The sequence below is a fragment of the Sphaerodactylus townsendi genome, linkage group LG03 (assembly GCF_021028975.2).
Source record: "Sphaerodactylus townsendi isolate TG3544 linkage group LG03, MPM_Stown_v2.3, whole genome shotgun sequence".
NCBI classification, from domain to species: Eukaryota; Metazoa; Chordata; class Lepidosauria; order Squamata; family Sphaerodactylidae; genus Sphaerodactylus; species Sphaerodactylus townsendi.
In genome coordinates, this window is record NC_059427.1 from 107,926,487 (window position 1) to 107,943,164 (window position 16,678).

The window sequence follows — 16,678 nt, forward strand, 5'->3', positions numbered from 1 at the left end:
ACTGCTAACTAAATGTTTGGCTCACCTTGAGGTACAGGATAGCCCTGGGTTTAACTTTTGTGCCTGCATGATCCAGTGGTTGGTGCTGTTTGTGTGATGAATGCTAGTAGAACTGTAAGATTCTCCAGAGTTAACATTTCTTGTACATTTCACAGGGAAACCTGGTATAAGACATTAAGTGGTGCATGAAGTTTTGTTGAACTTTGCCGTTGGCATTGAGGAAATAAGAGACATGGAGGGATGTTTTGTAATCATCTTCCAGCACTTGCTTCTGAGGCAGATTTGAAGAGAGGGCGAGTGGTGGTTCTGCTTACTGAAAAGGGAAATGGTGCCTGAAGCAGGAATGCTTTCCTGCAGGAAGTCTGTCAGCTCACTGCATAGCACCATTGAAGTTCTGGTTCACCCAACATTCAGAGGTTGTCCCTTTTCTTTGGTGATGCTCAGTGCTATTTGCACATAATTTTGGCTTCCCTCAAGTAAAACGAACAAGGAGAAAGAGGTTTTGGTTAATGTGAAAGCAAAGCTAATACCATGTCCTTAGCTTCTTGACTATAGTTAAGTTTGTCACATACTCCCTTGTACAAAGCCAAACATACACTACTGCCTGCCAGATATTGAACATGCTTGGATCTGAACTTACCTCTTTGGATTTCCTGCACAGAAAGCTACATGCATTTGATTGATCTCCCATCCAGGAAACATGCTTGTTAGCCAGCTCTATCTCAGCAGTCCTTTTGTGCAAAAAGGTACAAATCAGTTGCTGTTCAGTCTTACCATGTTTTTACACTAGTGGTCATACTTCAAGAAAGAAACATTTTTGATCACTGCTAGGTTTAGAATTGTCTAGCTACCTCATGGAGGAGCATCTGCTTCCTTATACTGCCCTTCTCCCACTTGTTAGAAAAGTACCCATATTTTGCCACTAGGGGATACTATAGCTGTATTTATGTAGATTTTAGATTTATATTGCACCCCTCCCCCTCTACAGTGGAGGCTGGCCGCTGCTGAAAAGCGTCGTCTTTGGAACCATGCTTGATACATCCTGTGCTAGTGGAAAGTGGCAGGTTAGTGCTAAACTGAGTCACTTGGGGTCAAACCCACAGCCAGATTTTTTTTTTTAAATGATGAAAGTGTGGGAATAACTGCAGATCATAATAGTGGGAATCATAATATTTTAACGTTAATTCAGCATAGTGAAGATCAATATAACTATTTTAATTTTAAAAATAAGGGTCTGTTTCATCTTAAAAGCTTGAATATCCCATTACACTATACTTTAGAACATAAGAAAGAGCCTGCTGGATCAGACCAAAGTGCATCTAGTCCAGCACTCTCCTACTTGCAGTGGCCCACCAGATGCTTTGGGAGCGCACATGCAGGATGTGAAAGCAATGGCCTGCTGCTGCTGCTGCTCCCGAGCACCTGGTCTGCTAAGGCACAGGTGTCAAACTCACGGCCCTCCAGATGTTAAGGACTACAGTTCCTATCATGATGGGAACTGTAGTCCATAACATCTGGAGGGCCGCGAGTTTGACATCTATGTGCTAAGGTATTTGCAATCTCAGATCAAGGAGGATCAAGATTGGTAGCCATAGATCGACTTCTCCTCCATAAATCTATCCAAGCCCCTTTTACAGCTATCCAGGTTAGTGGCCATCACCACCTCCTGTGGCAGCATATTCCAAACACCAATCACACGTCCAACAGAATAAACTCCTCAACAACCAGATTCACTGTCAATCTGTACATAAGTAAATGTAAAACCCGCAAAGGGAGTAAGTTCCATCTGTTCTATCTTATGAGCTCTTGCTTACTGCTTGAAAGAATGAGCTTCATTTGGTGCTTAAAACTCAGAACTCCAAAAACCAATACGGAGAGTTGACGGCCAAAATATTACAGCTGAGGAAACCTTGGGTGATGTTGAATAAAGATGCTGTGGCCTACAGGATTTGTGGTTTGTCAGTTATCCCAGCACTTTTGCACTCATGGGCTTGAATCTGGGCAAGTTTTTAGAAAGTGGCCACACACAGACTAGCTCCGTAAGTCTTTCCTTCTATCTACAGCCTTGCTTTCTTGAGAAATGTAGACTGGAAGCCAAAGATGCAGGAAGAAGCCCTCCATGGCTATTGGCTCACATCTGGCACCCTTTCAGTTTGCTCCCATGATTATTTTTCTGCTGCAATAACACAAAGAGACATATGTAGACAAAATGCAAATGTAGTTTCAGTAACCAGTGTGTGTGTTTTTTTCCTTCAGATGCCAACCAGCAACACTGGAATCTTGCAGACTATCAGGGTACAAGAGGAATTCCACTTTTGCAGGGCCTGTTGCACAGTTTGATCTGTTTGAACTTTGGCAGAAGCCTTAGCATCTATTTCTTGCAGGACCTCTTCTGGTTTTGACTAGAATGGGTCTGCTTGCTGTAACAAAAGTGCTCCTCATTGTACTGAGAGTTGCACAAAGCATTAGTCACACACGCACCCTTCTCATTGCAGCTGTTTCCCTCTTGGTCAGGGGAATTCCAGGGCTTCTATGCCACAAAAATGCCTAGGTATTCTTTCTGGTTGGGAAAAGGCACTTCTACCCCCACTGAGTCATGCCATTATATGCATAGCTTATGCAGTCCTGGTGATTTAAGTCTGAGGCTGGAAGTGCTCTAACCTGTGCATATATGATTGTGACATGATCTCTTGTAGGAAAGCCTAAGGAGTGTGAAATAGGTGGCAAGTTATCATCCTCTGAAAATTATTTCTCCATGGACTATGACAGTAGAATTTAGAAAAAAGATCTCCATTTTTGACAGCATTATGAATGCTCTCTTGTTTTCTTCCCTCCTGTATCTTTAGAACAAGTTATTTCCAAGACGTCCCGTCTAGTTCACTTTCATGTATCTAATCTATTTATGCTGCAATTCATCACCATTTAGAGAGAAAAAAGCAGTTCAGTACTGATTGGTGTTGTAACTCAAAATGTATATTCTGAACAGAATCAGTCAACATGTTCCTTGCCTTACTATTCATTTATTCCAATAGATGACTTAATTCATCTACTTTTTGAGTTCTGACAGTGTGAAGATTGGTACAAATAATGCATGTTGCTTTAGGGGAGGCAAAAGTTGGTAAATGGATGTGCCAGTAGAGAGCGCTATTGGGCAGCTCTGGACCTGAGAAGATGCCTTTTAACCAAAAGGAGGAACAGCTCAGAACAAACATCTGCAACAGGAGGCAGAAACCAGCATCTTGAATTCTCAGACTGTCTTGAACCCTGCCTTGGTGTGCACTAAAGCTTCTTTGAGTGTTACTGGAAGGAAAATCTACAAAGCAGCTTGAGACAGAAAGTGGGGAAGGGCTGTGTACTGCCTGCATGGTAAGAGTGATAATAAAACTCCAGCCTCCTTACAAAATCATCATTATATATGCATTTTCATGGCGTAACTTTTTAGGGCCAAGAAAATTGGCTCTTGTGTATAAACTTTAAAGTTTATGCTATTTATCTGCCTTTTCTCCCTATCTTCCTCTATATGCACTGCTGTGCTTAATTTTGGAGGAAGATTAAAACTGCTTCACAAGGGACAGACCCCAAGCATTCTGTTTGTCATTGTAACACCCCCAACTACACTGAGTTAAAGAATTGGGAACTTCGAAATGAGTAGCAGTCAGGTTGATGATGTAGTTAAATCACAGGAACCTGTTGGGGGAAGTGGTTGCACACTTATTTTACACGACTTTCCTGAACTCCTTATTGCTCAAGCTCTTGTGGGAGGACTAGGTCAAAAGCCTTGAAGTCCTCCTATATCAGCCAAATTCCTTTCTTCCGACTAGACCATGTACTGTATCAAATAAGGAAACAAGATTGGTGACAGAATTGCTTTTCACAAAGGCAAAAGGATGGCTGAGTTTTTAACATACATGGAGCTGCCTTATACTGTCATCAGGCCATCAGCAAGGTCAGTATAAGGTGCCAGTATAAACTCAGATGGGCATCTGCTCTCCAGGGTCTCAGGTGGAGGTTTTTCACATTTCCTACCGCCTGGTCCTTTTAACTGGAGATGCTGGCAGGGGGAGGGGAGGGGAGGGGTCTGCAAAACAGAGGTTGTTGCATTGAGTCACAGCACTGTCTATGAACTTTCAAATGAATTCCCAAGCACTGGTCAACTACAAAGCTGAGAGAAGTCCAAAGTTCGGTTAATCCTTTCATTTTTTTTCCCTTCTGTTTTCAGAGGCAGTACTACTGTTCTCCATTTCTTCCCTGTGACCTCTTGTCAAGGTTCTTGTTTTGCCTGTAAAGCTTGAATGCCAGATTTCTTTGGCACTGCCTTCATTCCTTTGTATCATGGCTGTCATGATCCACTCAACACCTTCTTGAGGGAACCATCCAAGCACCTATTTGTAGTAACAAGGGGGCATGAAAATGGATATTTCTGGTAGTCCCTCAGTTGTGGGGTTTCCTTTCCTTCCCTCGCAGTCCTTCAGTCTTTCTGTCTCATCTGGCCTTCAACAGTTGGAACTGACCATACGAAGTTGCCTTATATAAGCTAGTTCATTTGTTTAGCGACATCAGTATTGTCCACTCTGACAAGCAGCCACAGGCCAGAGTCTCAGGCAGAAGTCTCTCACCTTATCTTTCCCCTCATCCTTTTTTAACTAGAGGTACCAAAGACTGAACTAGAACCTCTTGCATGTAAAGCAGATACCCTAGCACTGAGCCATTTAAGCAGGTATGAGTGTTTAACTACACCTTTTAAGTTTTATTGTTTGCTTTTATTTTAACTGTTGTTACCTGCCTTCAGACCACAGAAAGGAGCCAGGATATTGAAAGAAAGTAATACTTTCCTAGGACCATTCCAGTTGTCCTGCGTTCTCAAAGTGCTCAGGGACTTGCCCAATAAAATCATCCTTCCTTGAATCTTACCAGGATCCACTGATGCAACTTCACTCAGATTGCCCAAGTGGTTTAAATATATTTATGTGGGGTTTTTTTTACCTTTACCCATCCTTGTCTTTCTCACAGTTCCTTTGTAAAGACAAAAACAGACATATACGCACACATAATAATTCTGCCTTTTTATTTATTGTTGAGCAGTATATCCTCACCGTGCTGGGGAAGCATGCTGAGGTGGCCTTGGGCAAGGTATTCTCAAAACCTAATCTGTATCACAGGAGAGAACCAGCATGGTGTAGTGGTTGAGAGTGGTCGACTCTAATCTGGAGAGTGGTCGACTCTAATCAGGTTTGATTACCTACTCCTCCACATGAGTAGCAAACTCTTACCAAGTGAACTGGATTTGTTTCCCCACTCCTGTATATTAAACCTGCTGGGATACCTTGGGCTAGTCACTGGTCTTCAGAACTCTCTCAGCCCCACCTACCTCACAAGGTGTCTGTTGTGGAGAGAGGAAGGGAAAGGAATTTGTAAGTCCCTTTGAGACTCCTTATAGGAGAGAAAGGTGAGATACAAATCCAAACTCTTCTTCTTCTTCTTTGTGATTGAGATGGAGAATAGCATAATGATGCCAACTGCTTCTGGTCCCCCTTGGGGAGAAAAGCAAGGGTATAAATACCTAAATAATAAATCTCATCTGAATTTGGCTACTGATACTGTTCCATCCATCTCTCTATTGTTTCTGATTTCCAGCTAGCTACAAATTGGGTTGTATCTTTCTGGTCTTGGTTCTATCCTCTGTATTTGTGCCTGATGACTTGGTGGTTGTTCTTCTTCCACTTCCTTTATGCTTCCCTTAAGTCAGAATGTTAAACAGATCCCGAGAGCCTTAACTACTCATCCATCTTATGTCCCATCCAGTTTCAAAAACCTAGACATGAACTGGAAGGCAGTGATGCAACACTCTATCATCCCTTCCCCATCTTTGGCCCCAAGGCATAACATGAGGCCAGGGTGCTGCTGTGTGTCACACGTGTCCTAATGAGGCCTATAGCCATGGCATGCACCAGGGCCACATTCCATTCCACATCAGCCACTTGCTTCCGGGGACAGCGGGTTGTTGATATTCCCCTTAGGCTGGTTCTGCAAGAAGCCTGGCCTGGCCCCACCCCTTGAAGCTCCCAACAAATAACATCCCTCTTGGTAAAAGCACCGGGAAACAAACAAACAAAAAACAAAGAGGGAAATATTAAAAAATAAGTATTTGTTCTATATAACCCACTTTTCTTAGTGCAGGTCCAATGTGGCCCTCCTGTTTTATAGTCACAACAGCCACCCTGTGAGGTAGGTTAGGCTAAGAAAGACTGGCCTAAGGCCACCTAGCAGCTTCCGTGGCACAGCCCTGGATCTTAGCCCTGCACTCCAACCAGTTACTATACTTTGGCTAGCCAGCCCTCAGCTTTTCCCATACTAAGTACATATCAGGCAAACCACTTTCCCAATACAAGAAATAAGAACCCAGGAAGCCTGATTGCCGTTTCCTGCCCCCTACCATACTAGATCCTCCTCTTTTTTCCCTGGTATGGCATTTAAGACAGATGAGCTCTTACCCTAATGCCCTATATTGGCCCCATTCCTTCAGCAGTTTTCTTATAGCTGGGGACAGAATGTAGGAGAACCCCCCCCCCCCCCCCCACACACACACACTCGTTCTAGAGTTGAAAACTCAACTTAGGGCTCCCTACTACTAAATTGTTTAATTCACAGCCCACAAAGATTTCTTCACACAGCTCTCTCATCTATCAAAAGTTGGAAATGAAAATACAAAAGTCCTTTTTTTGGCTGTGTTTTTCACTCAGACATGTGATTCACACCTTTAAAAACTACATGTGGAAACTCTGGCTGCCAGTTCTTTTCTTAGGGACACCACTAGTGACATGCAAAAAAACCTTTATCTGAGCCACCCACAATGTTATGGCTGAACCTCCTGGGTCCAGAGCAGTACGTTGGTCAGTGCAGTCATGGAAAGTTGAATTGCAATGAATTTTCACCACAGTCGCACAACAGGAACAGGATAAAGAAGAAATGTGTCCCAGCCTGCCTGCCACCTTACCAGTAGAAGTTGATTGTAACTTCACTATTACAACACCCCTCCCTTCCCACTTAGTTTCTTCTGGTACACTTTTTAATGAATGGCTGAATATCTGAGGCCTAGAATCCCTCTGGTGGGGCCTCGTTTTGACCTGCCTACAGTGTCACTCATGCATGTTGAATCCAGGGCATCTACCAGATGCCTAAAAATGTCATGCTCCAAATACAAAATGGTTGGACTCTGTTGGCCAGAGATATACTACAGGCATGGTAACTATAAATACATAATCCTGAGGCCTGAGGAGCCCAGTTCACACATCCTGCTGCCTCTTGCTTTATGGGAATTAACAAAATAGGTTTCAACAGAGATCAATGTTAAGTTCTGCATTTAGATAAGAAAAATCAAGTGAATAATTATAGGATGGGGGAGTCTTGCCTTGGTAGTAGCACATGTGAAAAGGCTCTAGGGGTCTTAGATCATACACTGAGCATGAGTCAGTAGCATGATGTGGTTTTAGCCTGCATCAGCTGATGTACTGTGTAAGGAAGTGTAAGAAAGAGGTTGATAAGCTGGAACACATCCAGAGAAGGGTGACAAAGATAGTGAAGGATCTGGAGACCGAGCCGTATGAGGAAAAGTTGAAGACACTGGGTACGTTAAGACTGGAGAGGAGATGATTAAGAGGTAATATGATAGCCATCTTCAAGTATCAAGCTGTCTCATAGAGTGAAATTGTTCTCTGTTGCCCCAGAAAGTTGGACCAGAACCAGTGGGATAAAATTAAATCAAGAGAGTTTTCAGGTAAACAATAGGAACAATTTCCTGACCGAGCTGTTGAATAGGCTTCCTTGGGAGGTGGGAGGTTCTCCTTTGGAGATTTTTAAGCAGAGGCTAGATGGCCAACTGACAACAAAGCTGATTCTGTGACTCACTATGAAGTTAGGCATGTGGTGAGAGGGCAGGAGGGGATGAGCCAGCACTTGGCTCTTGTGGTCTTTTCTGATAGGCCAAGGGTAATGCCAATCACCAGTTGGGGGTCAGGAGGAAACCTTCTTCCAGGCCACATTGGCCCAGGGATCCTGGATAGTTTCTACCATTTTGCGGGGATAAGGCCAGAGGGATAGCTTATGAGTCTTCTACATTGTGAAAGGGGTTGGAGTAATGACCCTTGGAGTCCCTGCCAGCTCCAAGTTTCTATAAGCCCTTCCATCCACCTCTGCTCCCAGTGTCTCTTATAACACATTTTGTCACCAAAGGGATAGCCAAGCATATGGCCTTGATCAAAACCATTTCCTTCCTCAGACCTATAGTAATAGCGACGGTCAGACATATTTGTTTATTTGTTGGCTTAGTTAGAGGGGATATTCCAAACTATCAGAATGTTTAGTCATGCAGAATGTGTGGAAAGGTCATGACCAAAGTAGAAACTGCTAAGGGCTGGGATTTCAGACCAGACAACAGAGCAAGAAGGTAATGAGAGCAGGATCAGGACCCAACATGTTATATTTGGGTGATTGTTAGTGCCTCAATGTGGCACAGCCAGTTCTGCTGCTCCCTAGTTTCCCCCACAAATACATTTGCAGGGGGGGATCCTCTTGAAAGTCCCTTGAGAGTGTTAAACCTACTGCCAAGCACACACTCTTGCTGTCAGCTTACATTTGTCAGCATGGCCTCACTAACCTACGGCTACTTCCCTTTTAGAATTTTTCATGTCTTCAGCAGCCGAGCATTCTTTTTAGGCTCCTACGATGGGAGTATGCACCAGTTTGGTTTCTGTGTCACTTTCTAAAAAGTTATCAGAGGTAATTAAGTATTTAAAGACACAGGCTTTCTGAAAGCTTCATGGGTCAAATTAGTCTATCTTTTTCTGTATCAGAGAGAAACTGTACTGTAGAGCAAGAAAGCTCGCTTCTTTGATCACTCATACTCCCAGGAGCCTCAGATTACAGTTAAACACGCCTCTTACTCCACGCTCCATGAACAAGCGGCCAGTGACTGGAGAAGGGCAGAGGCAAACCGGAAACTGAGGCAAGAAGCAGTGATACTTACCCAGATTGTCATATATAGGCTCTTTTGATAGTGGGGTCTTCAATCGATTTTTGAGAGTCAAAGTGTTAAAATGACAGTCTAGGAATTGAGGGGGGTGGAGAAGAATTTAGAGTCCTTCTGGTGAAACTCACTTGCCTGAGGCAAGGGACAATGTCTCAGCTACCTAACATACTTGACATGGCTGTGAGCTTAAGGAAGTAAAGGCAACATCATATTCTAACCTAATAACAAAATTATTGCCATTTATGGAAATCTGGTTTCAAAGAGATATAAACCCCAAATCCTAACAGGAAGCCTCTGAAAAAACGAAGTAATTCTACCAGTGTAATCACCTTGGATGTTAAGGTTTGGACTAGTGTGTCCTCCCTACAGTTAACTGCAGCGTGGTGATAATTCACGCTATCACGTTTACAGGCAGTAGTAACCATTGTTACAAGTTTTGCTTGGTTAACTCTCCACATACGTTTGAGTTTAGATTTTTTCTGCCCTTTAACGTGCCAGCAAGACATTTCAGTTGTCCAGACCGCAGGGTCATAAACTTTCTGGGGTTTGTGTTTTTGCGGCGCCCTGGGACATTCCCAGCCCCGGAGGCATCAAGTCCCTTCCTTCTTTGGCTGGAAACTGACATCGTCCAATGTCCCTGTGCCTGGCAACGTGGGCGGGGATTCCCGGAACGGAACCCGACCCGAAAACGTCACTAAGCAGAAACTGACCATATATGGTCTTCTTCCTCTGCGTCAGAGCAGAAAGGCCTCCCCCCCCCCTTTCGGCCCAGAGGCTCCACCCGCTTGAGCTGAAGTCAGAACTTGTGAGCTCGAGGAAGTGAAGGGAGGCATGTGGGAGGCCGCCGCCCCACGGGGATTTTGCGCCCCCCCCCCTCCCTTCGCTAGAGGACGGGAAAGGGTTCAGCGGGTTTTCTAAGCGTTAGGGCCCTTCGCCTCAAAGCTCCGAAACAAACACGCTCTTGACATCAAAGGAAGGAGGGGGGAGGGAGAAACTCCCCACACCTCGAAAGAATGACGCCAGGCGCGGAGAGGAACGCGGCAACCCGGCAATAAATTGATTAGGGGGAACATGAGAGAGGAGGGAAGAGGAAAAGGAGGCACTTACGACGGCAGCAGGAAACATGACGTACCTTAATTGTTCTAGGCTTGTAATTTAATGAGCAGCTTAGACGAAAACACAGGAAGGGAGAGGGCCCAGGAAGTCCCAAGCTACTAGTAGATCCATTAAAAGGTACAACAAAACAAACATCTTCCCTCCTCTGAAGATTAGAGAAATAAACTGTTCCTAGGGGGACTGGCAAGCATCCCACTTGATATAGCCCAACAAAGGGGAGGCCCCATCTTCTCCAGTAAGAAAGGGGAAGGAAAGAAGGATAAGTAACTCGTGTTTTCAATAAAAAGGAGGCACATAGATAAAGCTGAACATTTTTACTTAAATAGTTTCAATAAAAAGTCAAAAAACACAAATACAATCTTTGGGGGGAAAGTGAATTTGAGGACTCAATAAAGAAATAAGAGCAGGAGTAGTAAACAACCCCCCTCCCTCTCCACAGTGACCCTTGTGTCCACATACTGGCCTCCTTGGAGGAAGACAGGTGCCCAGATTCCTTCTCTTCCCAGGAAATCTGTGTCTTGGTCCCTTTTCTTTCAGTCATTAAGTTAAGCAGGTGGTTATCCTTTTTTTCCCACTGGCACAATGAAGAGACCAGAGGACTAGGTTTTTTTGCTCTGTCCAGAGTACCTCCAATCCCACTGCACCATCCAGCGACGCAGCAGAGAAAAAGGCTTCTTTTTAAAAAACATACATACACACGCACACACACATCACCCGCAGGCACAAATATAAAAAAAAAAACCTTACACTTAGCACAGATCAGGGATCTGGATCCACCAGATCTGAAGTCACAGAAATAAGTTTGGGAGGGGGAGAAAAAACAGGACTTCAGAACTTGAAGAGTTGGAAACTCGGTCTTTCAACCCAGCTCCGTGTAAACTTTGTCAGGCGAGTCCCTGTCTTTCGTCCTCCCTGCCCACCCTCTCCCCGAGGTCTCTGGGGGTGGCGGGCCGTCGGGTGGGCGCCCCCTTTCAGAAGGACTGCATCTTGGCCGTCAAGAGGAGCTGGCAGCCGTTGTTGACGTGGTTCATGACCTTCTGCTTGAGCTGCGCCACCTGGTCTCGGAGGGAGCTGGCCGTGCTGGACAGTCCGGCGTTCTCGCTCTTGAGGGTCTTCACCTTGTCCTCCAGCCGGGCGATGCGCTCCAGCTTCCTCTTGCGGCACTTGGTGGCGGCCAGGCGGTTGCGCAGCCGCTTCCTCTCCACCTTGATGCGCTCCTGGTCTTCCATGTTGATGGGCGAGACGGGCGGGCTCTGCACCTCCGGCACCGTCTGGGGCTCCTCCTTGAAGCTGCGCGCCGGGTGCGCCAAGGCCAGGGCGGGAGGCTGCGGCAAGTAGCTGAGGTTGGCGCTGGGGAAGCCGGGCGGGTTGTAGCTGGTCAGGTTGGTGTAGACGGGCGGCGGCTCCTGGGCCAGGGAGGAGGAGGAGGCCCCGTAGGCGCTGCTGACCGAGGGCGCCGCCACCGCCCCGAGCGAGACGTTGGGGGGAGGCATGTGGTTCATCTTGTGCAGGTCGTCCAGCGCCTTGACGAAGCCGTCGGCGAAGCCCTCCTGCTCCTCGGTGGCGCCCCGCGGGTAATAGTACTGGCCCGGCGGCGTCGGAGTGGTGATCACGCCGTTGCTGTTCTGGATGATGAGGCGCTCCAGTTCCGGAGCGGCCAGCTTGAGCGAGGAGCTGCCGCTCTCGGCTTGCTGCTGCTGCTGCTGTAGAGAAGCCGAGAAGTAGGCGGCGGGGCCGTCCTCTTGGCCGCGGAGGTGATGCGGGAGCTGCGCTTTCAGGCTGCGGAATGGCTCTGCCGACAGGTTCAGGGCCATGCCTGACTTCAGCGTCTTGTAGTCCTGCCCGTAGCCGGAGAGAAAGGAGTCAGGATAGAAAGGCTGCTCCATCTTCGTGCACATCAGCCGCGCGCTGGGAGGGGCGAGGGGGGTGGAAACCCGAGCGAGGACCGTCCGGGGCTGGCAAAGGAGGCCTTCTCCCTGTCCGCCTGCCTTAGGGGCGCGGGTTGAGCTTCTTCTCCCAAGCGAGGAAAGCGCGCTGCCGCCTCCCTCCCCAAGCTTCACTTCCAGATTTCAGCGGCAGAAAAGAAGGAGGAGGGAGGAGGGAGGAAAAAAAGAAGCTCGGCGCGCTCCTCTCTCCGGTGGCTGCTTCCACCGCCCGCCCTGCCCCAGATCCGCTAGCGAGGAGGATGATTCACGTTCGCCCTCCACCGAAGGCGGGCCCGAGCTACGAGTACGCCGGCTTGCAGCCCACCCCGAGAAGCAAAAGCAGGAGGTACCGTACCAGCCAACGCGGAGCCTCCGGGCGCGCCACCGCCGATTGAGTTATCTCAGCTGCATCGCGCGCTTCCCGGGGCCTTTTATTCCAGCCACCCGCGCGGCGGTGGCGGAAGCGCGGCGCTATTGGCTGGGAAGCCTCGGCGGCTCCACCCATCGCGGCGCACGCGAACGGGGAACTGAGCTCATTGCCCGGCAGCTCGTGGCCCAGTAAACAGCCCGCGGGGAGGGGGAGAGTTGTGAGGCGCCCGCGTCAGAGAAGCGGAGACCTGCCAGCAAACACGCACAGAAACTCCCGCGTCCTTCAGGCGCTGGGAAACTCCGGCGGAGACGACAGAGAACCGACGCGAATAGACTTCAGACCCGGATGGGATTGTGTTTTTGCCCTCGGCCGGGGATGGGGTATAGAAAATTCAGATTTAAGGAGATCCTAAACTCGCTCAGCCTAGAGAAGAATACAGGTTAACGGGGGTAACATGAAATAATGCCTCTCTAAGCTGACCAGGGATTTGGGGGAGGAAAAGTAGGAAGCTTAGTTAAAGACAGTTCCCTAAAAGGGTTGGATACATGTTAATGTCACATCCCGCAAGGAGGGTACAGCAGAAAAATGTTGGACTACTACGTTCTGGAGAGTCCCAGATTCAAAACCACTCACTGTAGAACTCATTGAATGACCTTCCAGTCTTTCACCTACTGCCTAGCCTATTTTCGGGGTTGCCGTGAGAATAAAATGGAGGAAAACTTCCGCTGCTGTAACCTGCTTAGAGGAAGATCCAAATGAAATAAATAAATGCCAAAGCCCCAAATGATTCTGAAGATCTTCTAGTGTTATCAGGATCCATGAAATGCATTTGTTTGTAAGAATCAGCATGTAGCCTGCATACAATCACACACATGTCTATTAATGCTTAACAAACAGAAAGGTTTGAAGCAAGTTTTATAAGGACTCTTCCCAAATATGCAGTTAACCTCTGGGCACAAAACACTCTTTATACAATTCACCCCATCCTGAGACATAAATGTATGCCCCCACAAGTCCATGAGCTGATACATATCACAGCAAGATATATGCAATAATCACTTAGTAAAATATAAAGGTTAAATACACAAACCACAAACACTTAAATACCACACTAAGACCTATCCCAAACACAGAGCTACACCCTGTTCTGTTCAGAATAAAACATGCATGCTACAATCTATTCCTGAAGAAAATCATATCAAAAAGTCAATAGAACCACAATTCAGAAGCCCACATTATTTGCACAACATAGTCAATGTATATGGCACTACGTGCTATCAAGTTGCAGCTGACATGGTGACCCCTTGGTGTTTTCAAGACACAAGAAAGAGCCCTGCTGAATCAGACTAGTGGTCCCTCTAGTCCAGTATCCTCCCTCACACAGCAGCCAATGAGTTCCTCTGGAAGTTCAACAAGAGGCCGTAGAGGCTGATGCCTTCCCCTGATGTTTCCTCCTGATGCTTATTCACTGACAGACCTATCCTCCAAAGGGCATTCAGAGATGGCTTGTCATTGCTTGGCAAGCCTGGATCTCCTTGGTAGTCTCCCATCCAAATATTAACCATGGCCAACCGTGCTTAGTTTCCGATGAGACCAGGCTAGCCTGGGCCATCCATACGAGATCGGGCTAGCCTGGGCATATGACATTTTACAGAGGATCATATACAAAAATGGCAGTTCCCTGGTTAAGGAGTGTCCAGTATACAGTTGACAGTGGGAAGGAAAGAACAGAATAGAGATGCAGGTAAAAAGGGATAAATGTGAGCAAATTAAGTTACTTTACAATCTATTCCTGAAGAAAATAAAATTAAGTTATACATAGTAGGACTGGTTACATCTGAGAGAGGTGAGAATCAGGGATTAAATTAAAGAGTTCATGAGAAAGGTGAGTCTGAAAACTCTCATATCCACAGCACATATATACTTCCCTTGACTATGCCAATACACTCAAAGCTAGAAGTACCAGGAGAAAAAGTGATAATAGAGTCTAGTGGACAAGGTTTGGGTGGGTCTCTTTCTGCAAACAGAAGTACATGTTACATAATGTACAGTTCTCAATTTTCTGCTCTTCTTTACACGCATGGGCATGTGCACGCATTATCTCCGCCTCAAAAAAATGTCTCTCTCCTTTAGTCTAATGCATGTAACAAACTGAGTTCTAATTCACTACCACCAATTCACAGATACATTTCCAGAGGGACTGAACTGTAAAGAGAAAAGGGTGTGTGTTTGTGTGCGCGCATGGCATAATGGGAGATGATCTTACTAATTATATCCAGGATTTGCCCCAACAACAATGTTAGATTTGTCAATCATGAAACAAGAGGCATTTTCACACTGGCTCTTGAGGACAATTCCACATGGGTAGCTGCATTATTCCACAGCAGCAAAATAGAACAGGAATCTGGTGGCAAAGACTAACAATGTTTATTCCAGAATAAACTTTTGTGCATCAGGGCTCACTTCATTACATGCACTGAAGGGTACATGCATTAGGTGGGTGCTTTTATATTCACAACACAAGAATAGGGGGAATGGGGGCACTGATGTTTATTTTTATTGGATCTTGTTTTAAACTGGCTTCTCCTTCACCCCCTTGGGAATACAAAAGCATACACCTAATGGATATACACTCCAATCCATCTTATGAAGTGAGCTGTGACTCATGACAGCTTGTGTGTGCAAAGTGCCCTCAAGTCACAGCTGACTTACGGTAAACCCCAGCAAGGGGCTTTTAAAGCAATTAAGCAGAGGTGGTTTGCCATTGCTTTCCTCTGCCAAGTCTTCCTTAGAGGTCTCCCTTCCAAGTACTGGCCCTGCTTTGCTTTCAAGATCTGATAAGATCTTGTTGCCTAATGCTGGAATAAAGGTTGTTAAGCCTTTAAATGTCTCTATAGTTCTATTTTATTTGGCTTGGCGACAGAGGCAGTAGTCAGATCATGATACATTGATGGATTGGCTCTTACAGATCCATTCTGCTAATATCAGTTTTCCCTCCTTCCCCTAACGTAAGATTCTCTTCAGTCGCCAAAAATTAAAGCTCATTAGACACAAGATTATTGCATGCAGTGTGATAATAAGGCCTTTTTGCTCCACACAACACTGTCTTGAGTCTCCTCAAATGTAACCACACTGATCTACACTAAGCCAAATATAGTGAACCTTTTAAATACTGGACACATTAACACAAGTGGTAGGATCTTGATATCCCATTTCTAAACACATTACAATTAATAGGCTTCAGTGGAACTTTCTTTTAAGTACATGTGGTAAATGTGCAGTGGATTGCACTTGAGTCATTAATACAGATGGTAGATGGTTAACAGTTTTGTCAAACACATAAGCAGCTGTTTCTAATAAACAGATCATGTTCTTTTGTTCTCTTGCTCCAGTGATGCCTTTCTTCTGTCTCCAAAAAACTATAGTCCATTAGACAAGATATTATCATACATTGTGATGAGGTATTTCTCGCTCAAAAAAAAGAAAAATACCCTATCTTGCGCCTCCTCAGATGTAACGAGAGCAAACAAAACTCCATTTTCGTATCTGGGCCATAATCAAGGGCACGATGCCTAGGGGCCCAGGGAGCAGGGAATATATTTACTAGTTGCTCTTTTATTGAGCTGGGAGGGAGGGCAGGAGAGTGATCTGGGTGAATCATAATCTTTCAAGCTAATTTACCTCAAAGGGTTGTTTTGAGGATAAAATGGCCCTGAGATCCCAGGGGAAAAGTACAGGATAATGATGAGGAACAGAATAAGGGGGGAAATGTTCCACACATAATCAGTGATTATTTTATTTATGTCAACAGAAAGTCATATGATTTGTTTTCATACAATGTGTGGACTAGGTAGCATGACAAGGGGCAGAGGTGGGGTCCCATGATGATAGCCCCACCTTGGCATATTATAACTAGAGGTTAATTTTTAAGAGGGTGCTGTGGCTGAAGTCCTTCCTTGTAGCACACAATGTGTGGAAGCCAATTATATTTATTCAGCAATTAACAAAAGGCTCTCTATGAATCTGCTTATTTCTTCATTATTTTACATGTCCCTAGACTGGGCTCTGGAATGAAAGAAAAGGGCCTAGATAAGTCCATGGACAAACCAGAGAGAAGCAATATGTTATGAAACAAGTGGTGCCATTTTCCCTTTATCCATCTGCACTATTTACACCAGGGGTCGGAAACCTTTACCACCCAAAAAGCCATTTGGCCCCTTTTTCCATGGCCCCGAAGATCTA

General features: G+C 45.7%; 1 protein-coding gene across 1 annotated transcript; it reads right to left on the reverse strand.

The window, feature by feature from the left end:
• Nucleotides 1-10,440: 10,440 nt before the first annotated feature.
• JUNB (JunB proto-oncogene, AP-1 transcription factor subunit) lies at nucleotides 10,441-12,586 on the reverse strand. The gene is made up of 2 exons (XM_048491505.1): nucleotides 12,422-12,586; nucleotides 10,441-11,979 (listed from the first exon to the last, which is right to left on the reverse strand). The coding sequence occupies exons 1-2, from the start codon at nucleotides 12,569-12,571 to the stop codon at nucleotides 11,113-11,115; spliced, it is 1,017 nt and encodes a 338-aa protein (XP_048347462.1). The 5' UTR covers nucleotides 12,572-12,586; the 3' UTR covers nucleotides 10,441-11,112.
• Between the last annotated feature and the right edge of the window lie 4,092 nt (nucleotides 12,587-16,678).